The sequence below is a fragment of the Heliangelus exortis genome, chromosome 2 (genome assembly GCF_036169615.1).
Source record: "Heliangelus exortis chromosome 2, bHelExo1.hap1, whole genome shotgun sequence".
Taxonomy (NCBI): domain Eukaryota; kingdom Metazoa; phylum Chordata; class Aves; order Apodiformes; family Trochilidae; genus Heliangelus; species Heliangelus exortis.
Window position 1 is genome coordinate 22,940,089 of NC_092423.1, and position 26,572 is coordinate 22,966,660.

Consider the following 26,572-nt stretch of genomic DNA (forward strand, 5'->3'; position numbering starts at 1 on the left):
GGATTTTTGTTTCAAAATTGTCGACCTAAATTCTGTAAAGAGAAAACCCCTAAGAAAATAATGAAATAAAACAAAAGAGCTGTATGAAATGGAACTTGAACTTTAGAGAAATCTACGTGTGTAGTTTCCAGAGATCAGAATCATTTTCTTATGGGCAGGTCTGTTAAACATTACATTGTAGAGTCAGACAATCATCTAGTACTTAAAGCTGAAGCAATTAAATTTCGCTATGCTTATTAATTACATTTAATTTTTATGCTGGTCCTTTCTTAGCTGATTATTTTTAAGTACAATCTGATTTCATTATGGCTTTTTTCCCGAAATTTTTTGCATAAAATTTTAAACATGTTTTAGTGAACAAGCCTGTATGCTTATTTCTTGCCTGCCTGCAAGCAAGGTAAGCTAAAGTATATAGATATAATCTAACTGAAGTCCTCCGTGTCAAGTAAAGTCTTGTTCATTTATTTATGTTCATATTTCTTAGACTAATCTTCAGCAGCTATGCTGCTTTTTTACTGTTTTGGAGAGTGTGAAAATACATCTACAAAATGGGGACACAGAAAATTATGCTGCACTGTCTTTTCACAATTAATCCAAGCAATAAATATTTGACTATGAGAGCAAAGACTGTGTCATTTAGAGGTTTTTTTGTTTACATATTTGCATCTATGTGAACGTGTAGGTGACTGATTGTTACTGGCAGCAAATCACTGACCCCTTTTTTTCCAAAAAAGCATGCAGGACTCGTGTGAGTTCTTCCAATTTCTGAGCAAAAGCTACAGCAGTATAACATAGTCAAGGTATGGATCTAAAAGATCTTTTAACTGGAAATGTAAAAACTTTCAATCAGGCAGAAAGTGAGCCCCAGAGTATTCTTCCCCCAGTTTCATTGTTTTTCTGCTACAGATACACAGATGTTGCAGGCAAATAGCTGCAAAGGCTCTAGTTAATCATAATTAAGACTGGAGACGGAAGGGGACAGAATTGCCAAAATTGCCAAACGGAAGGGGACATCTATACTTTTTAAGTGAATACTAACACAAGGCTTCAGAGCACTGTAGACAGCATTTGGTTTTGCTAGCCAGCCATGGACCATGATCTGGTTTGGGGGCGGGGGGTGGAGAACCCAGGAAAACTGGACTTGCTGTTCCTACTGTAGCCCAGGGATGGTAAGAGAGTGTGGAGTACTGGTGAGAGGTGAAAAGGTGATTCTATTCACTGTTAATCCCTCTTGCAGAGACCCCGGGAGTAGCCAGCTTGCTTTCCGTGGCTTTTTTCATGCAAAACAAGTATGTGCAGCTGGAATTTGTTTTGCTGCTGCTTATGGTGCTGCGTTCCTGTTGCTCACAACCCCCTGCCCATTTGGCAATCACTAGCAATAGATTGGTCAAGGAGTCTGAAGCCAATGATGGTAGATGCCATGTAGCCTTGCCTCCTATAGAAAACTAATTAAAACAAAGACTCAGAGTTTGAGGAAAGATGAAGCTTTTAAAACAGCACATGATAGCTTGCTCTGGCACTCAATTAGAGAATCACTAAAACGGAAAATATTACCTTTAAGATGTTACTGTAGCTTTACACTTCTGTAGGTGATGAATAAAATTACTTGCATGAACGAAAAGAGGAATTTATTATTTTCTGATTTATCACTGTTAAAAGACTATTTGCTGCAAATCCAATAGCATGCATAGCTTTATAAACTGGATATTTCTGGAATAGATCAGAAAATGCCTCTCAAATAGCTGCTTATCACGATGTGTCAATTCCTGAAAATGCTGGGTTTGGGTGTGTCATGACTCACTCTCTTTGCCCAAAAGAAAAGGTCTTTTTAAAATATCTTTTGTGTCAGGAACTTAAAGTGATATTCACACAAAAAAATTCTCACCACTTTTTTACCCTCTCCAGAATACTGTAGAAGATATATTTTACAAGATGCTGTTCAATATTGCATTTCCCTAAGTGAACACTTACAAATTATGAGAATTGTTTGGTATTTTGCAAACTATCTATGATATTGAAGGAAGGATATCAAGGTCCTGGAGCAGGTCCAACGGAGGGCAACCAGGCTGGTGAAAGGACTTGAGCACAGACCCTTTGAAGAGAGGCTGAGGGAGCTGGGGCTGTTCAGCCTGAAGAAGAGGAGGCTCAGGGGAGACCTCATCACTCTCTACAACTCCCTGAAAGGAGGGTGTAGCCAAGTGGGGGTTGGTCTCTTTTCCCAGACGACTTTCAACAAGACAAGAGGGCATGGTCTTAAGTTGTGCCAGGGGAAGTTTAGGTTAGGTATTAGAAAGAATTTCTTTACAGAGAGGGTGATCAGACACTGGAATGGGCTGCCCCAGGGAAGTAGTGGATTCTCCGTCCCTGGAGATATTTAAAAAGAGACTGGATGTGGCACTCAGTGCCATGGTCTGGTAACTGCAGCGGTAGTGGATCGAGGGTTGGACTTGATGATCTCTGAGGTCCCTTCCAACCCAGCCAATTCTATGATTCTATGATAAGTATTGTGTGGGATGGATTTCTAGTTACTTATGAAAGGTTCTGTACCGTTTGTAAGTACTGTCTCCTATAATAATTAAACCCAGCTGGGATCTTGTAAAAGGCTACAACACAATAGGGACTGAACAGGTTGTGTTGCCCAAGGAGTAAAGCAGATAACAGTCAGACTGAGTGTTCCCATTTGTTCTCAGGCTTTTTCAGTGCTCAGGGGAAATGGATTAATTAGACATTTCATCTCCCTGAATTAATTTACCTATGCTGCATGGTTTCTTATCATGGGAGCACTGGTCAAGCCAGTCTCTTACTGTTTCAAACCACTTGATGCACGGGTCTCTTCTCAACTGTGATGCTGCCTGGACTGTTATCCACTCATTTACCTGTATGAATGTATAAATAAAGAGCAGGCTTGTGTAAAGTACTGATCTTACTATAATGTAGTAGTGGTTTTGCAAATAACATGCTAATGGACAATAAAATGACTACTATTCAGACCTTTCTGCATAGAAAAATACTTTAATCTATAGCCTAGATGAAGCAATGATAAAATACAAAGTTTAGACTGCACAGGACATTACAATGAGCATAAGGCTTCCCTTTTGCTTGATGTTACACTTTTTTTGCAATTCTTGAAAGTAAAGTTGATTGTATGTGCAAGACACTGTATAAAATACATTTGTTGACATTTTCTCCATTGCTTAACGTATAAAAATAGATTGGGTTTCCACCAAAATTAACCTTTAAAAAAAGAGAATTATTGGAAAAAGATAAGCTTCTACAAAAATGCAACACTGGTTCAAACTTACAAGCTTACCTGAGAGAACAAAGGTGTAGTCTCAAAACACACAAGTATTTACACATGCAGTGGGAAAAGGGCAACCTTGGTAGACTGCAGAACAGGAAAGCAAAAATGACAATGTGGGAGGTCACATCCTTATCAGTTTAGCAGTGGTTAAATGTTTCATACAGAGAAAACAAACAAACAAAAAAAAAGGTTGAACCATGCCAATGGATTTGTCTGAGCATCTTTGTCTAAGTAAGCACATGCTGTGCTTTTGTGCTCCTTCATTTTGATGCTGCCTTTCTGAGGTATCTTCATTTTCTTCCCTTTTGGCCTAAAATGGGTTGGTGAAAGCAGACCCTGCAAGACCATGAAAGAAAAATAGTTATTTTCCAAGCGATATGATCTGGAATGCTAGGATTAAATGATTTTCAGGTTCGGTCTGAAAACCTAAAACACCTGACTGGTTCATCAAAAAATAGTCTGTTGCCAAGGAGAAAAGAAGCACACAGATATAGGACTGGTTGATCAAGAAGTAAAGCAAGCCACCTGTATTATCTCAGTTCAGACTCATGCTAGAATGAATTCTGGTCACAAAGACCAGAATTTGTCACTGTTTGATGATTCCCAGTGACCATGAAATCACACCGTGTGTCAATAGTTTTAAAGGGAAGAACAGAGTTCAAGCAGGGATTTGAGCTTCCCTTCTCACAGAAGGATGATTCCCCAAAATGGAGACTGAAGTCCAAATGCTAGGAAACTTCTAGTATTATAATGTCATTTATATGCACACAGGGATAAACAGAGAATGCAGCATCCACTTCCAGACACTCCCACACACAACGTTTTTCACACTTTGTTAAGTACAGAAATACAGCACCCCAACTACTTTTGACTCGCATATTGTGAAAGGAGCTACCATTGAAAGATGCAAATAATTTTGACAAGTAGAGACAGGACACTGGAAATTACTATATTGAGTTGTCTAAACAATCAAGGATGAGGATGGAGCAGTCCAGTTTAATGTTAGGACATAACAGACTAACAGCATATTCTGTAGTTACCTTCTAAAGCTCTATGTGAGTATGCAGAAGAGTATTTGGGAGACAGTAATTGTCTTCTGCCCATTCCATGGGATCTTGAGAGCACACAGTCTACATACATATCCCAGAAGTTCTGGGCTAAGTCATTGAAGAGTTCATTGTGTTTGGGCTTAGGGGATTCTTTTAGGAACATCATGAAGTCCCAGAGATCAATGACTGTATCTGCTACCTTGAGTTTCTTCATTTCCACCAACCCATGGGATGACACTTCCCAGCACTGATGGTCAATCTGACCCAGGCTTGCAGGAGTTTCTTTTTGATAATCTAGATTGGCATAAACCAAATTCAGTATCAATATACATCCCAGCTGAAGATACCACCTTCGTTTCCATACAAATTCCATACTCCAAGAAGGTACCTGAAAGAAAGTGTATAAACTCACAATGATTCTGCCATTATGTAGTTCAATCACACATAACCTTCAAGGATACCCAAAGAGATTATTTGTGCATATATACAAATACTTTTCAAACCCTAGAATAAATACCAGTAAATTACCCCTAATGCTGGACCTAAGTTTGAACCTAGAAGTTGTTAATCCTATTTAGAACATGAAAACCTGAAGAAGAAAAGTTTGAATTGATGGCAACCTATATCCAAACTGCTCCTTGAGCTCAAGACTTCTTCCCTTAAAGTCCTGTTCTTAGCTCACCAGTAAAATTAGATTAATAGCAGATGCCTAAAGAATCCTAATGGTATGCTATTTTAAATGATTGCACATAAGTGACTGAGTTATAAATAGACAGCCTTTCATGGAACAGTCCAACTCAGAAAGCTGGTAGTGAAGGAACAGTGAACCAGACCACTACACTGTATTGGGTGAGTGTAGGCAGGTTATGAACTCATTTGGTAGCTTAGAAAAAAAGAGAAACAGAAGAAAGAGAAAAAAGAAAATTCCTTTCTTGCCTATGTTGGGAAATTAAGCAAACTTTTGGCACCATAATTTCTAGCATATATGCAAAACACAGAAACTTCTATCTGGCAAACTGGAGATGGAAAGCATGACAACACAGGAGGCAAAATGAGAACTTCAAATGCTACAGAATATGTAGTTGTTATACACAGATTCCCACTGGGAAAACTGCAGTTTTCCTGTGATGCATATTCCACATGCTCAAAGCAAGTTTAGACAGAACACCACTAAAACATCTGATTTGTTTTTTCTTCTCAGTCCTTTCTATCAAGATAAAGGGCAGCTGAAGAGGAAAGTAAACATAAAGAGGAAAACAGGCAGACGTTTCAGCAGGCATTAGAGCTATCTGTTTCATCATCCCAAGAGCTTATGAATGTGCATTAAAGTTTCTCTTTCTTGGGTTGTTAAAAAACTGGCTCCAGCAAACAAGCAGAGATGGAAATGCTTCACTTCTCACTCCCACTTTATGAGGCACCAACATTCGGAGGAAGGTGAGAAAATTAGCTCCAAAGTACAAAAATGGCAGCCAGGAAGCCACCAACATACTGAGTTGTTTTGATCTCATGTTTTAATCCAGCTAAAAACTAAAATGCTAAGGATCCACTTGAACATCTCAAACAGGAGCAGAGACCACAAGCCTCAGAGAGACTTTGAACTAGTAACTCCTACTATTCAGTACAAGAGAGATGAGTTTCACAAAGGCAGTAAGTAAAAAGCCACAGTAGAAGTTATACTTACAGTGTTTTGTGGTGAGGTGGAAATCAGCCGCCTTGAAACAACAGTAGTCAGCCACTTAGAGAAAAAGAATGAAACTCCTGAATGGGCTGTAAGTGCTCAGCAGCTGCTGGATGCTCCAAGGATGCTGGGATTACACTGCACAGGGATGACTGTGCCACTGGCAAAGCAGCAGCAGCATGAAGTCACGTCAGTGGGAAAGGCGGGAGGGAGCTGTGGCTGTGGCAGCCCCACCTCTTTCTCCATCAGGCACTGAGTTGCAGCTGAGCCCTGGCCTGGGGTCTCACCTGGGGACACTGTGGGGGGGTGGGTGTGTTTGGTGAGGGATGGGGAGAGGCAGAGTGCTCTCAAAGGGGCAAAAATTGGAATAGATAGCAAATCTTTCTCCACATCAATAACATGGGTGCCCCTTTTATAAACCCAAGTTTCCAGCCACAATCCTGTCCGTCCACCAGAACATAGACCCATCAAAGACAACATTTCAAAATTATGGAAAATGGTCATACAGCCCAAAATTTACCAGTTTGCTTTTTGTAGAAACTCTCTGACTTGAGATGAGTTTTACAATGTCCTGTAACTTGGTTGCCAGGGAGGTTTTCAATATAATTTTATTTCTACTTCATCTTCAGAAGTTGGCACCAGCACTGGAGTTTGCATCCCACGTCTTCCAGGCAGCAGCAGCCCAGCTGTGCCAGTGGTTAAAGACTTATTTTTTTGCTGATGTAACTAAATTGCAGCTGCTCCTTTCTTCAATCCACTTGTCACCCAGCAGCTCAGGACTGTAATTCGAACTTTTATTTTTCTGAACAGTACACAATCACATATGAAAAATAATATACCCAGAATCGTGATATCTGAAGCTTTAAGCATGTGCAGCTGACAGAAGTCCCAGTTGCAGAGAACCTCATCTCTGTCAAGGAAGGCACATCTGGTGAGAACATAGGGCAAATACATAGTAAAACTGAGTATGCTAAGGTTTTAGAACATGCTTCAGTGGAGCATGACAGGAACAGCCTGTTCTTTCAAGTGGAAATGTATGTTCTGTCATGAAAACAATAGGGATAGTACTTAAAGGCAAATACAAGCCTACTCTGAAATGACAACATTCAGAGTAATGAGATATCTCATGGAAGCCCTCCCAGTTAACCAATACAAACACTGTTTAAAAAAAATAATACATGTTTGAACCTACAATGCAATATAGAAGAATGTATCTGGAAGACTGGATTACAGCTATCTTATCTGTGAACTTTTTGTATCATTGAAAGGAGCTTAAAGCTGTATTAGATGTAATTATTCCTAAAGCAGCATTCATAGCCAAGGAGATTAAAGTGTTGGGAAGGAACCTGCCTTAAAGAAAACTCTTTCATATAATTAATCCAAGTAGTTTTCAGTAAGTTTTCAAGTCAAGAAAAGCTTTTCCTTTTTATTTGCTTTCTGCATGATCAAATTTATTAGCCTGGCTGTGATGACAGCTGAAATTTCAAAGGCATTTAAAGGCATGGCAAGAGGTGGGTAGCTGCACAGCTGCTTGGCTGCTGCATCAATTCCTTCTCATTTCATTCCCAAACATGTAGGTGCAGGAGCACAGGATACTGGTACAAACCCAGTGATTTCATTCTATTCCAACAGCCACTGACAGCAGCCCTCAATCCCTTTTCTTCATTCTACAGATTTTTGTCACATCCCTCTTGGTTTTCCTAATCTAGTTAACAAATTCACCATTTTTAATCTTAAAATGAGACATTGCCAGATCACAGCTATAGAAATCAAAATGCTAAGGAGCAGATTTTTCTTAGGAAAATCCTTTCAAATAAAAATTTTTTTTCAAAGTGCCACCTCTTCCAATGTTCTCTTAAGAAACTATTTATATGAAAATTCATTGATAATATCTAAAAATTCACCTTCCCAGGTGACAAAGCTTCTGAAGGCCAACTTTCATATTTCATTTTCCTTTATGGTATTATGCATCTTTGTCAGTCATGCACTGAGGGATCATCACCTGAACGAAGATAAGCCCATAGATTTAAACTGATAGAGATCAGAATTATTGGTAACTAATAATCCTGCAGGATGTTACATGAAGTTTGTAGGATGGAAGCAGCATGAAGACACCGACCATGTTTCTGTTTCAGACTCTAACACAGCCATTTCATACTCAGTAAGTTTAATGAGATGGTATTAAACACAAAAGCATCAAATTCTGCGATTTTCATTTTTTTTTTTTTAATTGATAATCAAACTGGGGCAGAAGAAAATGTTTCCTTCAAAATTCTGCCAACATCAATAGTTTTTCTGTAGCATGAATTTTGAATTGTTTTACTTCAGCTTATTCTTTATTATTGCATTGAGGCACCTCCCTCTAGTGGCACTTTATTGTACTGAAGATTGTATCCTTGGCACTGGTTAAATATCTTTAATCTTTTTTTTAAAAAACAAACCTTTAGAAATTACACATCAATTTTTTCAAACACCTGGACCTTGGTATTTTGGTGTAGTCATTTCTTTCACCTACCAAGACCCCTATGTCAGTTTCCCAGCATTGCAACAAAGCATTGTGTGCATGTTCAGAAAGGCAATTTTTTAAATTATTTCAACTCTAATTAAAAATGAAACCATGTTGCTAAAAAATTTCAGCTTAATTTTTAAATATTTCCATCGGTGTTATTTCTTCCCTAGACTAGGAAAAACAGCACATAAAGTACAAATTTTAAAAATCTGCAGCTGGAATCTTAGAAATGGTTGTGGAAAGAAATTTTACAGTTTCTTCTTGTTGGAGTTGATTACAGCACACCACCTAGTGATTTATATCAGAAGAGAAAAGAAAAGAGTGGTAAAACTGTGATTAGATGTAGCAGTACACTTGTGATTTTCGAGCAATCATATACAAGTATTTGAAGTACAAAATGAGAACAGAAAGAGCAGGAACTGTGGCATTATTTAGCTTGAAAGTCAGAATATGCATTGACTCCAGATAAATCAGTTTGGAGAGTTCTAAAATGCTATCAGCCTTTCGTATGACTGAACTGTAGCTATCTCTGTGACTACACATCTGCACACTCTTACGTAAAGAGGGTTGGATTCACGGAAGATAAAGAATTGAGTCACCCTCTGCATCACTGATCAGCACCATCTGAAGTAAATAAATAACAGTGATGTTCTACAACCAGGCTTGACAGTGGAGTGCTCACAGCCCTGTTACTTAAGTTCAAGTACAGCACACCCACAAGTGACTGAATAGCCAACGCAAATCAGAAGAAAAGGATGAGAGAATCAGTGCTCCACTGCCAAAACAGTGGCCCTTCAGGTGACCAAATACATTTTTGATGCGAAGTATTCAGAAAATAAAACATAAATATCCTCAAGCAGGAACAACAACATTTGCATCATGTACTTAATGGTATAAAAGATACCAGAAAATCCTCAGTGGCTCATTTCAAGTGAAACGTTCCTGAATTAATACACTGCTGGTAGGAGCTCAGTGGCACAAGCTTGCTCAGTGCTGCAATAAATCTAATGTTATGTCAGCTCACAACGTACACAGGAGACAAGTCTTTATTTCTCTTTTTTGAGGTAGAGTTGTGGACTGATCACATGAGTTGAATTAACATTAGTTAGTGGCTCTGCTGGCATCTTTAGATCTGTCTACACATTAACCTGTTGTTGGCTTTGACTTCTTGCTGTGTGTTTAGGAAGTTCAGCACACTGAATATAGGTTCCTTCCAAGCCAGCAAGCTACAGACCCAATTCAATAGTACTAAATTCAAACAGTAAAAATTGCAATGGAAGAACAAAGCATGAAACCACAGGGTAATTTTATAAACACTTCTACTGGTACCCAAGGAGAGCTCAGGGCCTCTGACTTGATCTGTGAAGAACTTTCCTGATAACCAATCTGCCACCTGCATCTTGCCCATGCTTTCTTTCTCACTTAACAGTTCTTTTGCTTATCTCCTTTTTTCTGTGCTTTTCTATATAATGCTGACATCATATGCCCTACTGAAGTCACAGTAGCACCATCTAACTTTTACATATCGAAGGGCTTCAGAACTTTGCCTATGATTTAGATCTGACTGACAAGTCCTTTCCACATTATGAATCATAAATCTGGACAAAATGTTCTACTATTTGTACTCTGAATTGGCATGGTAATACAGAACAGAAAGGCCCTCTTGAATGACAGGGCCTAGTTCCCTGCTGTTACAGAAAGCTCTGTTGTACAATTACCCCATAAATTTATAAAGTGCCATATTAAAAATAGGTATATTTTTGCTCCCACTAATTCCATGGAAAAGCTGTTTCAGATTTGATTGCTGTAATGAGTAGAAATATTGTTCTAATTTCCTGATATATTTATTAATGAATAGTACATATCTGTTTGTTCTTGTGTCAGTATTGCCCTGCAAATCAAATGGGTTTCATCCTTCATGTTTACTTCCCTGATATATTTATAGACAGCACTTGTATCTCCTCTCTGGTTTTATTTTACTGAAGTAAACAAGCTAAGCCATCCTAAAATCTGTTTGTACAAAAGGCTCTCAGGCTCTCTGGTGATGCACCTAGCCTCTCTCTACCTCTCTTTCAGTTCAGCCTTAGCTCATCTACAAAACAATCAGAAATTTTCACAGCACCCCAAACAAGGTTTCACCAGGGCCTTTAATAATGACATTTATAATTCCCTACTTTAAATTCAAAACCATTATTCCTACATATCTATCATTATGAGATTTCACCAGTATGCTCTTACTGATTTTATTGGAGCTACTACAAAAAATACTGAATAAGAATATCCTAAAAGCAACATTTAAGCCTGACATCTTCCTTTTCAACCTTACTTGTGGCTATCTCACTTCACAATTCCTTTCCTAACCCCCATATTCTCACAACTTTCCAGGTGATATATCAAATGTTTTATCCATAGAGTATTAATATGGTAAACGTGAGCTTCTCCAAAACTTTGTATGCCAAGTCACTTTTTCTTTCCAGATATCATAGAATCATAGAATTGGCTGGGTTGGAAGGGACCTCAGAGATCATCAAGTCCAACCCTTGATCCACTCCCGCTGCGGTTACCAGACCATGGCACTGAGTGCCACATCCAGTCTCTTTTTAAATATCTCCAGGGATGGAGAATCCACTGCTTCCCTGGGTGGCCCATTCCAATGTCTGATCACCCTCTCAGTAAAGAAATTCTTTCTAATGTCCAACCTAAACCTCCCCTGGCACAACTTGAGACCGTGCCCTCTTGTCTTACTGAGATTTGCCTGGGAAAAGAGACCAACCCCCACCTGGCTACAACCTCCTTTCAGGGAGCTGTAGAGAGTGATGAGGTCTCCCCTGAGCAGTTACAGTCCAGCTCCAGCCCACCTAACTTTGAAGACTTAACAGAGAGAGATGAGGATCCACAGGATCCACAAGGATCCCCATGCTGTGGCTTGTTCTCTGGAGACACCTCTCACCATCACATATTGAGGGACTGACAAGCAGACACCCTCTCAGCTAGAACCACTCAAATAAATACCTAAAGTACAAGGCCAGACCCATGACTATTATTCTAATCACCTCACAATATTAACAGATCTGTTAAAAATGCCTGCTTGTAGATTTTACTTACCAACTATTTTAGAACCATAGATGCAGTCTCCACGACCTGAAAGCATGACGTGGAGTTTTGCCTTTTTTGCTGTTGTCATGATTTCTTTTCTACCATTCACATGATCCATCTTGCCTTGCTCCATGTGGTGAAAATACTCTGGCACTGAGGAAAGGCAAACTCTGAACATGGGGGACTTAAGACTCATTATGTGACAGTCTTCTGCTCTCCCATTAATATTAAAAAACTTTCTGCTCTAACAGTAAGATACAAGAATGTCCAGTTGGTAGCAATTAGAAGTACTTTTAGCTAAAATATTATGTAGTTGATTGGTAAAAATAACATGGAACTGCAGAAAAAACAGGTCAGTAATAGTCAACAGAGCAAAAAGCTTTTGAATGCATTTTTTTCTGTACAATGTAGGTGGAAAAAAAAGGCTCATAAAGGGGACTAAGGCCTTCTAAAAACACTACCAAAAACTTCTGTGGGATATGACACTCCAAAAGAACCATTTTGTGATATAGTATCAGGTAAAACTGAATTAATTTGAAGTATGTTATTATTTTATTAATTCATCAAGATCACCAAAACCTATCAGGAATAATAATTCTGAATTAAAGCCAGGCTTCTTCTGAATAACCCAGCTGCAATGTAAACATTTTGCTTTTTTAAGCCAGAGAGAGCAGTATGAGTCAGCTGAAAACCACAGAATTAGGAAATCAGAATTTTTATTCATTTTTCAGTGATATTTTAAGGAAAATTTCCTAATTTATGGCTAAAATTTTTGAGAATTGAAAGTATCTTTACCCTAGTTAACTAATGACTATATAGAACCATATATAGGTACGTTTTTTAAATGTAAGTATTGGCTTTTTACAGTGTATCAAATAAAGCAAAATTACAGCAACCATAAAGACCATCAAAATGCAGAAGAATCTAACTATGTAACTACTATATACATATATTTTTTTAAATTCAGTTTCCAAATCTGATTTTCTAGACCATGAACAAACTAAGAAGCAAAACAATTAACAAAAGCAAATTTACATTCTAAAAATGACACTGGACAACACTCATACATCCTAATATTTCCTGGATTCCCCTTAAATGTTTTGTTGGGCCATTTATCATGTATATGGCACACCAATGTTTTCTAAACTATTCTTTTTAATTATGTAACAGGTAAAATCCATTGTTGAACATATTTTTAGTATTATTGTAAATGGTGATGACTTCTCAGGTGGACTGCAGCTAATAACTGCAGCTGAGGAAAGCTGTAAGACAGACTCAAAGAATATTTACTTTTCCATGAGGACTTGTGCTTTACTCATATACTGTCTGAAATACCCATTTACAAAATAAAGACTACCATAAGAACTTAGCATTTTTTCAACAGTTTTAGCCTTCTAATGCCACGATTTACAAAGTAACTTCTCATTTGTGACCATAGAGAAATGCGAAAAACTTTAAGCTTTACTAAAGCCATGTACTTTCAAGACAGCCATCCTCGTCTTGAAAATCAGGCTCGTTGGGAAGGTCAGGTCCCCATTTCCCGACGGAGAGCAGATAACCAACATGACCAACAGGCTTCAGAGGTTCCAACTGCACGGGCAATGCCAACAGCAGATGCTGTACCTAACCAGCAGCTTCCAGGGACAACTCGCCGCTGGAGATCTTGTCAGGAACCTCCGGCAGCCGGGGCTTTGCTCTCCCCTCAGCCATCGCTGCCCGCACCTCGGCCAGAACCGCCCTCGGCCTGAGATGTTGAGGGGGCCGGAGGGGAGCGGTGAGGAAAGCTGACACCTTGCAGCAAACCAGCCCGGTGCGGGGCAATGGCGCCGCGGGAAGGGCCTCGCCACGTCTCGGGGCTGCCTCACTCACCCCGCTGAGGCGTAGGGCGGGAGGGGCCGCGCATACGCCCCTGCGCGGGACACGGGGCCGCCGTGGCGGTTGCCAGCGAGTGCGGCGTTGGGATCGGTGTTCGCTGCTTTCCCGGCCCCCCCTCCGGGCAGCATCCGCACCCTTGGGGCCCGACCGACCACCCACCCCGCCCGCTGCCCGCTTGCCCTGTTCACACAGCTCCCTGGAGCCCGACCCATCCCCCCCTGCGCCTCCGGGCCGCTGCTCCCGCCCCTTCCCTCTGCCGCTGCCGCGGTCTGGGCCTGTGCGGCGGCTGCCGGCATGGTGCGGTGCGGCGGGGCGGTGCTGCGGAAGGTCAGTGCCACCGTCCCGGGGAGCGGTGCGGAGGGGCTGTGCGTGCAGGCAGCCTGAGCCAGGCAGGGCTGAGGCGGCGGGAAGGGCTGCTGGGGGCCGCGGCTCCGCTCCCGGCCCCGGGGCCCGCCGGGTCCCTTTGTTCCCCTCCTGCGCTGCCCAGGCCCTGTCTCGACGAAGCGGTCCGGAGCCGGAGGGCTGTCCGGGCCGGGGCGGAGGCGGGGTGCCGGGCAGGGTGCACGGAGGGTTCCGTCACGGTGGGCTGCGCGTCCCTGTGGGCGCCGGGGCCCGGCGCAGAGGCAGAGCTCGGGCCCGTCCCCGTCCCGCTGGCCGGGGCTCTGCAGGCCGGGCGGGTGCCGGGAGGTATCGCTGCCGGGCAAGACAGGGCAAAGATTGGGCTCACTGAAACATATTTCAGAGGGTTACACGTCTGTTTTCTGTGCGTTTGTTATCGCCATCAGAGAAAAGTTTTATCTGAGCATTTTTATAACATCGTTTCTAATGACTACGAAATTAAATATAAATATAATGCTGATCTGAAGCTTGTTGGTTCTTTTTTTTAGTATGGCAACTTTATAGACAGTTTACGGGTCTATGTGAGAGGAGGAACTGGTGGAATGGGGTATCCTCGCCTAGGTGGGGAAGGAGGGAGAGGTGGTGATGTCTGGTTCGTCGCCCAAGAAAAAATGACCTTAAAGGGTATTAGGCATAGATACCCCCAGAAGAGATTTGTAGCTGGAACAGGAGCCAACAGCAGGTAAGAGTTTGGTGGAAGTTGTTATACACAGCTTTTTCAGAAAGCAAAATGTCAACTTAAGGAACTAAGCCTGGTTTAATTTCCCGCAGTGTTAAAGCTCTAAAAGGTGAAAAAGGAAAAGATTGTGAAGTTCCTGTGCCTTTGGGAATTTCAATTCTTTGTGATGACGGCAAGCAGATTGGTAAGAACTTTTGCTTTGTTTTCTTGTATCTAGTAGATATTGTCATATTTCTTGATACCATGTTGCAGATTTCTAGCACTAGGATGATTTGAGGCTACTCATCTCCCGAAATGTGTGTTTTCCTTTGTTCGGATAAAGAGTTGACAAAAAATATACCGCAGAAATTGTTGGAAAAGGAAGGGAACCCTTTCTGAAATCAGTAGGTGTCAGTTTGTATCACTATATGCAGCAAAACCAAAACTGTCCTTGCCAGCAAGTGTTAAATGCTGGAAGCCATGGAATCATTAATGACCTTACATAAATTAGGTCCATAAACTCAGGTCAGTGTATGGTAACTTTACTGAATTAGGTCACTTAAACATCCTTGCTGAGGGTTCAGCATTTCAGGTTGTTTAAAATATGTAGCCATTTTAAAGAGTGGTAAATGGTAATGACCTGGAAGATCTTCCTTCAATACAGTGCTCTTGGAATAGCTTTTGATGGTTCCTTTAGAGTTTTTCTTCACCATTCATTCAGAGTTCAAACTAAGTTCATGGATTACTCTAATTGGAATGCTTAACAAAATTTACCATATGGCAAGAACTGTTTATGATATAAGCATGCCAGTGTCTAAAGGTATCCTGAGATTATATAATCAAATGTTGCATTTTTACTTTTTAAAAATTATTCTGACTTTCTAACCATAAGGGATATACTGTAGCCTTCATCTTAATGATCAAACAGAGTTTGTTGTAGCCACATCTCTCTCCATGCAGATTTTTCCTTGCATTCTTGAATTCAAGTACTGAAAGCTTCAGAACTGCAATCTTGAATATGCTTTGCCTGCCTGTACTTGATGCTTCACTTGGCACTAACTGTATGACACAGAGGAATATTGGGGTGTGATTCCTCTCACTTGTTTCCAAAGCAGCAAAAATACCATGACCATGGGTTCACAATTTTTAAAAGAAAACATACAGTAAATTCTCTCTTGATTGAAGATAGATTTAAGTGGAACATCACAATTAAACTGCTGCAGGACATGAGCTTTTTTCACTAGTTATTTCATTTTCAGGAGAGCTTAATGCAGCAGGAGAGAGATTCCTAGCAGCTCGTGGGGGTCTTGGAGGGTCTCTGGCCACAAACTTCCTGCCTTGCAAAGGTCAGAGGCGAGTTGTTCGTCTTGATTTGAAACTTATAGCAGATGTTGGCTTAGTTGGGTAAGTACTGCAGTTTGAGAACTGACATTAGAAAACAAAGTAGTACATTTCAAATGAGATTTTATAGAAGTTTGAGACTTGGATAATGAGCATTACTGTACATTGCCCTTAAAGTACCTGCAGTTTTGCCAAAATCAGAGGTTTAACCTCTTAATTTTAAAATTTGGAAATTATTGTTTATGCTTTTGTGGGTGAAGGGCTTTATAAATCAGGGTAATCAATATTTAATATTTAATTTAGCAATTGCACTGATTATCAAAATACAGTTAGCTAATATTTATGAAGTAAGTAGGAGGTGCCCAACAGAGCTGAGAACACTATCCATCTTGTGTCTTTGACTTTATGGTACTGGCACAAGTAGATCCTCTTGATAATTTAAAAGAGAGTTCCAAGGGCTACATAGCCTGCTCTCCATCTCAAAAAAACCCCCATCTTGGTATGTTGGAAGGAGTAACTACAGGCTAAAACAGCAGGACTCTCATTTCAATATGGCTGCCTTGCAACAGTGCAGATAAATATATTTTCATTTGGAGAAAGCTTTCAGCAAACTACAACTGTGAAACTATTGGTCTACTCAGGCTACTCTGCATCAACTACCACCACCCCTCCAATTCTGCCTTTATTATAAGGTCTTATTATTAAAAAACAAAAGAAATATAATATGACAATGGGCTAGAGGCAAAAATAGTCTAATTGGCATGTACCATTGAAGAATGCAAACTTGAAGACAGCTTAGTTTCCTACTTATATTTTTCTCTTGTTTATTAGAAATAACTCTGTTAATATCAGATTTATCTGAATTTATATATTTTTCAAGTGCTCTTCAAGTAACTAAATGATAGGAGGTGGGGTTTTTTTGGTGTGTGAGAATAAAGGTATTTTATGACACTGGAGCTTCTTTAATCTTGCATTTTGGCTTGGTTTTTAGCTGACAGTTTCCCTTCAAAATGGATAAAAAGAATCATTACCAATTGATTAGAGGATGGCATTATTTTCTTGTTGAGAATATGAATCAGCCTTTGATAGTTTGTGGTTGTACTTTGATCTCTTTGTACTTGTTATTTTTACTTCAGTAGACCTGTGAGTGGTTTGCTATTAGATCAGGTTTAAAACATATAGACAGAAGAAAGGCTGATCAGGTTTGGGTACAGGTTGTGATGGGTAGTGTAGGTACTTTAAACTTCAAAGAGCATATTGTACCTCAGTGAAAACAAAATACTTCCTTGAGGTGATGCACAGAGTAACCTTCCAGAATGTCTTTAAGGCACCTTTCAATATCAGAGTGCATTAAAACTACGCTCAATGGTGTTCCTGCTGTAACAAGAGTCATTATGTCTCTTTTTAAGAAAGCCCTGGATGTGACCCCTTTATGAAGTTCCTTGATGTGATACTAGCCTTGTTTTTTGTTTGCTCATGTAAAAGATGAGCTGTAAACAGGTCATAATTCTGTGTGTATTAGAGTGGAGAGTATATGGTTTTCTGTGTGATACATGCCTTTACCTTGTGACCATCATACAGGTGCCTGTAGCCACTTTTCTTTGATCACTTTTTGCACTGGAATGTTGTTCTACACAACTGTCTGTGAATTTGACTGGAACACAACTCTCGTGTGATCTCTGGTATGGAGCAGGTGCTATGAATAAGGACTGTGATCTTTTGGTGTCAACACTACCTTCAGGGTTGACATGGATCAAGGCTATTGTGTCTTTTACACACCAGATGAATCTTTCAAATTAGCATCTGTTATCATTTCAGTTTTAGCTTTGGTCTCCTGTTCAGGGGGTTGAAGTATTGCATGAATACACTCGTGTAAAAGCTGCTGTATCCATTAGGCACATTTGTGTTGTAGTATGCAGGTAGAGCTACCCCTTGTAGAGGGGAAAGGTTGCAACAGTCAGGTCTTCCCAGACCAGCTTCTAGGGCTTCACTGGTACATGTTTTGGTTTCTCAGTAAATAAAGCAGGCTAGTCCTAATTTCAGGATCTCCTACACATCTTCATTGCCTTAAAAACATACACCAACTGCATGTGTGTGTCTACACACATAAAATCTCTCTCTCTTCACCCCTCTTGCCCTCCCCGATGTACTTACAGAGTTGTGGAATGTTTCATTAACCACTATTTGTACACCAAAAGACTGTAAATCCAACTGATAAAATGCCTTTGTGTGACGAGTTTACAATGTAACTGTAATTGACAAAATTAGCTACAGCATGTGAATACTGAATTCAAGTACACCTGGGTGCCTCTGTTGTACTTCCACCCATGTGACTTTGAAAAGTTTCCCTTAAATGTATTACACATTTATTTGCTTGCCTTCTCTGCCAGCATCCTTGGGAAGCATTGTGGATTTATCAATACCACTCAGATTTGATTTAAAAAAAAAAATCGTAACGGTCTGGGGTTTTTTGCTTGTTTTTTGGTTTTTTTTTTTAATAAAGTCTGAGTAAATGAGTCTGAAAAAATTAGTTGAGAGCATTGAGTCTTAATAAGGTATCATAGTGTATCTGATAATAAAATATATGTTTATGCAGTGTATAAATCCTGAATTTCTTTCTAGGTTTCCAAATGCAGGAAAATCATCCTTATTGAGCAAGATTTCTCATGCCAAACCTGAGATTGCAAATTATGCATGTAAGTTCATACTCTTATTTTTAGAGCTGTAATATTTTATGAAAGCAAAAAGTCTTTTCTCTGACTTGGTTCACAGGTTCATAGTAAAGAAATAGGAGTTCCCCACATTGCTTGCTAAGTAAGTTACACAGGTTTTTATTTATAACAAATACTTCAAATAGAGAACTTGCTGCTTCAGTATGCAGTTCCTTTAACCACCTCGGATTTTCATGTGTAAACCTTTGTAGTGGTTCAAGCTTTTGATGCAGTCTATTTAACATTTATTTTAGTCTCAACTAATTTTATTGCACCTGAAACTCTCCATGGTGTGTAATGTCCTCAGTCTACTGAATATGCACCATCCTGTGCACAAACATCATGTATGTTTTGGAAATACCTACCATCTGTTTTTGTAATAGAGATACAAATTCTGAATCTGTCTGCTGAAAAATGCCATTTTTGTTATTTTTCTCAGTTAATCAGGATTAGGATGATCAGGAATCTGATCATTCTTAATTAATAAGCAAGTGTGCAAGTACTGACAATTCCTACCAGCCTTCTTCCACCACTCACGTCCTCTACCATCTTTTTATATTTTTCCTCAGTTTGAAAAGTCCCATCTCACATTGCCTTTCCTCATTTTTCCTTATTTGGAAGTTATTCCATAGTCTGTATAATTCTTTTTGTGTCAGTTCTCTAGCCCCTCTATTCCCTTTTTCTGATGGCACTGTCCGCAGTTTTGTTACTGTCAAGATTGGTGTTTTGTCAACATTGGTGTTTTGAGACGTCTAATTTTGTTATCTCATTTTGCTTTTTCTTTCTTCTTTCCCAGTAATTTATAGCATACCATTTGCATTATTTTTTTCTGCTTCTGAATGTCTGTTTAATTTAAATACAAAGTGAGAAAGTCCTGTAACACTGAAACATTTCGTAACATTAACATTTTTTAAATGTTAGAAAGTTTTTTCTTCCTCTCCTCTTTTTTTCCTCTGTCATAGTTACAACAATACAGCCTGAACTCGGAAAGATCATGTATGCAGATTATAAGCAGGTTGGTATGGAAGTTTATTCTGGTTGTTCATAAAAGTTGTATTTAATGTGTTAGTTTTGTTGGTTAACATAATTTTAGAAAGAAAAGGAAACTTGTAGATTTTTTTCATGTGTGTATAGTGTACATATAAAAACTGCAACTATGTGGACCTAATGAAAGCTGTGGAGAAAATTCTGGTTTTATAAAGTAGTAAGGAGAGAGTTTTATAGCTGAATGCAGTAATACGACATTGTACTGATTTCAAGTCACCTTAGTAAATGGCTTCTCACATGCCATGTCTTTTCTGTGGTTCTGATGCTGTTTTATTATCTTAGAATTATGAGTTCGTGCATGGAATTGAAATTGCTGTGTCCTAGCATGTTCTTGTTAAGCTTAGAATTGTAAAAAATTCATTGTTTCAGAGACTAACCTATAGTTTTTATTTAGGAGAGACGAGTTTTCTGCAAGTTGGCTGTACAGAGCTCTGGAATATAGGAGTCCTTTTCAGAATTGATTTTAAACAGGGGTAGAATTGTCCAGTAGCAGCAGATCTGCAGTAGTATATGACAGGGAATTTAGCAAACTTTACCCAGTTATCAGAACTTACTCTGGCTCCATAGGTTGGTTGCTCTGAATTGCTTTTGTGGTTTGGTTTTTTTGTGTGTTTGTTGGGGGTCTTTTTGGCTTTTTGGTTGTTTTTTGTTGGGTTTTTTTGTTTGTTTGTTTGGCTGTGTGTGTGTTTTTGTATTTTTGTACATAAAAAACTAAAACAGTGTCAAGTGCTAGTGATTGCCTAAACAGCCAGGATAGTACACTACCTGAGAGGTGAGATGCCTGGTTCTAGTTCCTTTTGGGGTAGGCTGTGGAGAACTGGTGGAGCTCTGGTGCCCTACCACCATGTATTTTGTGATCAGCTTCAGGCAAAAGTTGTCAGATAATTGTGTGGTGCTTGGAATCCTTTCTGAAGGGAAGTATGCAATGAGAGGAAAACCAGCAATAAATGTGACTCTTACTAATGGATTTTGGACCCCAAGTTCATGTAAGCTTATAGCAAACATTTTGATTCCTCAAGCCTGAATCTTTGATGTGCTTTTGTTTTGTTTTTTTAGTGTATGATATATGCAGTACTGTACTCATGATTTCTAAGACAAAAGGCAAATGAATGCTAAAAGGTTTTCAGATACATTAACCAAAGTTAACCTCTCAGTGAGAAAAGACAAAAACTCAAATTTTACTTTCAGAAGCAATAATCTTAGGGGGATTCAGTAGCTGATGCTTAAAACCTTCATTTAACAAGCTTTTACAAAACTGTCTATTAAGGGAAGTCTAGTTTATCATGTTCCCTTTAGATATGCACACATGTAAGAGAAATTTTTTTTATATTAATTTTTTCTGCTATGGTAACTTATCTTAGAAAACTGTGCTGCAAATAACAGGATTGTTTATAGCTGTTTAAAAAAAACTACTTGCCATGAATCAGGACTTCTTGCTTTTAGGTGTAACTTTCTACAGCAAGACAGCTACTTACACTCCTGGCTTTCTTTTGTGTAGTCTGTCTTATGTAATAGCCAGTGCCCTGAGTTATGTTCACTGTTCCTAAATTCATGGTTTTTATAAGACAGTGTTGGTGCTATATAGGAAATACACAAACAAAAGATCTCTTGCCTGAAATCAAAGTAGTGATTGTGATCACAGGGAACATCTGTGAGTAAGAGGAAGTACTTCAGCTCCCAATATTTCAACTGCTGAAACCAAAACTGTGTGAGCACTGATTGAGATGACTGCCCTGTATCACTTAAGGGACAATGGCTCATAACTTTTTCTTTTTCCTTACAAAACATCAGTGTTTTTAATGTACTGATGTTTAATGTTTTCAGGTACCTGCTTATTTTAGTTTAGGACAGTATATGGAAGAAAAGGCATGCAAGTTACCTGATGCCATCTGTCATTACCAATTGGAAAATAATGGACACAAAAATAGAAGATCCCCGGGTATGAGTCTTGGTTCCAATCTCAGTACCAGTTGGTGTAAAATAGCAGAAGCGTTTACATTTTCTACCAGACTATCTGAGCCATATGCTGTTGAGAGGATGAGTTTCTTTATGAACTCCATAAAAACTATTCTGTGAAAGAGAGCTAAATTTGGGGAAAAACATAGTGATTATGGTGATTATGGTACTACAGCACCCAAACACATCACACCCACAGAAAGTGGGTGTTTCTTTTCTAACTTGTTTCAACTTCAGTTGTTCTCCCCGTTGCAGTTAGTCTCTCCCTGTTTCTATTTCTGTGGCTCATTCAGCTGTATGTCGTGTCTCTGTAGATGCAAATCATGGAAATGCAGAATGGTTAAAAGTTAATGTGATACATGAGTGGGAGTGTAACTCAGTCATAGCAGGAAGCCCCCTTCTGGAATAGATAGCACACCTGAAATTTTATTTAGTGCTGGCTTTGAGCATTGTTTAAATGAATCCAGTTGCTGTCTAAATGGGTACAAAAGAGATTTGAAGACCTTATTTTTGCTCTTCTTTCCATCCCTGCTTTAGCTTTCTGTGACTTACGATGTAGATACCTGGAGGTTTTAGTATTCTGCTCTTTTCTGGTCTGTCTCAGCTCTCCTTTACAACTGTGTACAACCCTTTAACCAGCAGAGAAAATGGCGAGGTTCCTGTCCATTGTGGCAGTCTTTGCTGTGCTCTGGTTGAAAAGTGGTATATTAATCAAAAATCTTATTTCAGATGAAGAGCAGAAGACAAATTCTTGGTGTTTCTCATGCTCAGGGGAACAGAGTTAAGGGAGTTTGCATTTGGAATAATAATAAAATAACTTTGGAATAATAATCCTCTGTAGCCACAAGGAACAGGCTTTGTTTTCTTTTCCAGAGACAGTCTGAATTTTATATGAATGTAAAAGCCTAACCAAACCAGAGTTTGCTTTATTCTTAGGTGATAGGTAAATTTTACAAGATTCATGCCCAAGGTATCATTAGCCTCTATCTTCTACTTTGCAGACAGAGACAGGAAGCATGAGGAGCAAAATGCTTGTGTAGTAGTAGTATTTTGTTTCAATCTGCTTCTGAAAATAGGTTCTAAATGTATTAAAACAGCCAAAGCACACTGCCAGAGAACTGATGCCTGCAGAATTCCAAGGAATACACATAGTTGTAAAAATAATCTCTCAAGTATTCCTGACATTTCTTACTCTGCATTCTTTTATTTATATAAAATGATAGTAGGTGTTGATAGTTTGAAATCACGAGTTTTGCTTGCTGGAAATCTTTTGTTTGAATTTTGTTTTACTAGATTTTAGTAGCTGATCTCCCAGGACTGATCGAAGGCGCACATGCAAACAAAGGGATGGGCCACAAATTCCTCAAACATGTAGAAAGAACCAGACAGCTTCTCTTAGTTGTAAGTTAAATAAAATTTACAGCTTATCAAAATCAAAGGCAGTGCAGTAAATAAAATGTCTTAATTGGAGTGTACAAATAATTTGGAAGTTATTTGTAATTTGCATGTTTTATGGTAAACATAACTGTAATACTGCTTTCAGAATGGAGTGCTTAAAAGATTGATGATAATATAAATCCTTAAATCATGAAATGGATTTTATCATTAAGATTTGCCAATTGATTTTGAGCAGTAAAGTGTTCAAAGCATAATTAAAGCATGGGGTGATTTTTTTTTTATCTTTTCTTTTTTCTGTAAGAATCCCTTAAAAAAGAGGTGTAAACATTAGACCTTTGGGAAACACTGTATGAGAACCAACCAGTTCATGCTTCTAGTGTCTATGGTCTTACTTTGGTACATAGTTGCCCTCTCTTATTTGGCCAGGAATGAGGGCATATATGTGAACATTTTATTTCAAAGTAGTTGGAGAATACCTTGATACTGTAATATAATTTAACACCACAAAGTTTGGTTTTGTGTAATTTTTTCAGGTTGATATTTCTGGGTTTCAACTCTCTGCTAAGACTCAGTTCAGAACAGCCTTTGAAACTATATTGCTTCTAACAAAGGTAAGTTCTCATCTTCCTAACTGACAATTGTAGGCATGTGTTGAGCCAAGGAAGAGGCTCAGCATTTATCAAGAACTTTCAAATCTTAGTGTGTCTTCTGTATTTCTAATAAAAGGCCAGGTAATAACCTTAGGTTTCTCCAAAACAATTAAATCTTGTATTTTTAGCTGTCCAGGTTTGGCCACAAGTGCTCCTTCATTAATCTGTGCAGTATATGGAATATTTCTTACAGTCAAGTGAAAAAGACACAATTTTCTGTTTCCTGGTATAGTTCTATCCCTGACCTGATGTCTTTGCCTTACAGAGGTGCGATGTGAGGCCCCAGCTTTACAGACATTCAGTGTTTCCATTTCTTACCATTGCTTCTGAATGAAGTAATACATTTTATGTATTTTGATTTAGCAGATGTTCTATCTGTCTCTGTATGACTTAAAATTATAAAGCTTCTGAATTTCACCTATTGCTGTTTATTTTTAGCTTATTCATGGTTGAGATTTTATTTCTGGTATTAACCATAATATGTTAAGACACTCAAGAATCAGAAAAATCTCCAAAGAATTTTCTTACACATTTTATAGATCCTAACTTTTTCTGAAATAGATCTTGTTTGTGGATATCAGAAAAACAAAACCAAAACTGTTTGGGTTTTTGTTTTTTTTTTTATAATGTTTTATAGATGTTTCAGAGTCTGCCAGCCTGTTTACCTGAAATACTGGTGTTTGAATAAAAACATCACTGATCATCATTATTTCTTTTGTCAGAGTTCTTTAATATATCAACCTCAAGCACCTGAGTAAATCCCACAGCTGCCTAACTACTTAGTCAATTAAACAAATTGAGAGGAAATGTAAAATTGAAGTAGCATTTGTTAAACTACAATTACTTATTAAGGCCAATTTACTTGTCTTCTAAGGAACTGGAGCTGTATAAAGAGGAACTTGTAACAAAGCCTGCACTTCTTGCCGTTAATAAAATGGATTTGCCCTGTGCAAAGGATAACTTGAATGAACTCAGGAAACAACTCCAGAATCCCCAAGGTAAATTAACTTTCAGTAATTACCTTTGACATAAGAAATAATAAGATTTCACCAGGAGTAACTCTGCATTAGCAAAGAGAGTTGTTTGAAACTGAAGTCAGCTATTACATTTATTATTTGAATATGTGTTTTAAAAACAGGCATTTAGAGGCCTGTTTATATGCATCTGCAGTGCTGGCTTTACTGTAGACAAGGTATTTTACTAAAATAGAACTACCCTAGAAGATCTTTCCTGACTATGATCTGAGAGAGTAAATTTGCAGCCTAGGTATCTTGGGTAGCAGTAACCCCCTTGAAGGTCCCTTTACAGACACTCATGTATCTACAATTCATCATGTGACTTTGGCAAAAAAACACATGAAAATTCTGGACAGGTTGAATATCATCCTATTTCCTGGAGTGTGTAAGAACCAGGAAGGCTTAAAATTATGCATTTTCCAGTTCTACAATCTAGGATTCCTTTGGACTCATCTTGAAGGGATATAGGATCTCGTAAGAGCATTAAGTGTGGCATAACTGCTATATTAGTTCTTGGTTTATGAGATCTTAACTATTTTTTAAAGTTAATTAAGCAAATAAGTGATTAATATATAAGTATTATGTTTATTACTATAATTTATTACATTTTATTTCCTAAATTTAATGGGATTTTATGGGCATTGTAGTGATACAGTATTGAGGATTTTACTAACTCTTTCAATATGATTTTTCAGACTTCTTACATTTAGTACAGGAAGAAATTATTCCTGCAAATACACTTGAATTCAAAGATATAATTCCTGTATCTACATATACTGGAGAGGGAATTGAGGAACTAAAAGCATGTATAAGAAAATCTGAAGATGAGGAAGCAGAGAAGGAGAATGAAGAATATCGGAAAAAGAAACTACTGCTTTTACATACTTCAGAACAAATGAATAGAAGCTAGCATTCTTGGTTGAATCCAACCTATTTTAATATTTTCAGTCATTACATGAACTGATTAATATCCAGACCTCCCATTTAATTGTTGCTTGCTCTACCACTGGCCACTTCTCCACTCGCCACCATTGTCTCAGTTTGTTTTGGCAGAGTTGAACAGAGTGCAGTAGGGAAAAGAGCAGATTTTTCTGAATGATGTTGGCTACTGACTCAACAGAATCAAGGCAAAAGTATGTGCAGCTCAAACCACTGATAAACAAGTAATGATCCCTGGAATACTTTTTTACCAAGTGAGATCAATGGAATGAATATAACCCACAGAAGTAGCAAAAGAGCAAGTTCAACCACTCTTATCTTTTGCCATGGAGGACAGAATCACCCAGGGAAATTTCTGTTGGAGCAATTTTCCAGGGTCTGGTGCACCAGTTTTGCTATTTTAACAGCCATCCGATTGTAGATTTTTTTGTTGAAGATCTAAAGGAAAACATAAATAAACAGCTGCAAGGAAATGACTTGTAGGACTGTGAAAAAGCAAGAATGATGTGTACTGTTGGGTTTTTGCACACCTGCTGGTGCCTACTGTAGTCTTCTTGATAATACAAATTTTGATTCTAAATTGCTAGATTCAGTCTGGGAGTCCCTCCTTTTATGGGGTTGTGGGTATGTGTTAACCTTTGAAGAAAATAACGACTGCTGTTCGACAGAGCTATATATTTTGGGAATAGGTAATGTTCCACTATTTTGTATTAATAGCAGGTAAAAATCCTTTATTGTACAGAGAATTATTTTTTCTACTTCAAAGCTATTAAATTGATTGCAAAGCAAAATAAGATTGAATAATTGAAAGGCTTCTTGAGTTGATCTTGTTTTGTTTTGTAAGTATACATCTCAACCCCAGTGCTCTTAATTTTGATAAAGCAGTTATTAGGAAGAAAGGTATGATTTCTCATAACCCAATTATTTTGTTGTTAGTATTAGTTCTGAC

General features: G+C 38.6%; 2 protein-coding genes across 2 annotated transcripts; one reads left to right on the forward strand and one right to left on the reverse strand.

Moving 5' to 3' along the window:
• Positions 1-2,992: 2,992 nt before the first annotated feature.
• FAM237B (family with sequence similarity 237 member B) lies at positions 2,993-6,199 on the reverse strand. Its single transcript, XM_071735196.1, has 3 exons — positions 6,032-6,199; positions 4,342-4,738; positions 2,993-3,637 (listed from the first exon to the last, which is right to left on the reverse strand). The coding sequence occupies exons 2-3, from the start codon at positions 4,721-4,723 to the stop codon at positions 3,612-3,614; spliced, it is 408 nt and encodes a 135-aa protein (XP_071591297.1). The 5' UTR covers positions 4,724-4,738; positions 6,032-6,199; the 3' UTR covers positions 2,993-3,611.
• Positions 6,200-13,753: 7,554 nt separating this feature from the next.
• On the forward strand, positions 13,754-26,211 carry GTPBP10 (GTP binding protein 10). The gene is made up of 10 exons (XM_071735195.1): positions 13,754-13,835; positions 14,396-14,589; positions 14,679-14,770; positions 15,825-15,969; positions 18,529-18,602; positions 19,580-19,632; positions 22,914-23,021; positions 23,552-23,629; positions 24,543-24,666; positions 25,380-26,211. The coding sequence occupies exons 1-10, from the start codon at positions 13,803-13,805 to the stop codon at positions 25,592-25,594; spliced, it is 1,116 nt and encodes a 371-aa protein (XP_071591296.1). The 5' UTR covers positions 13,754-13,802; the 3' UTR covers positions 25,595-26,211.
• Positions 26,212-26,572: the final 361 nt, after the last annotated feature.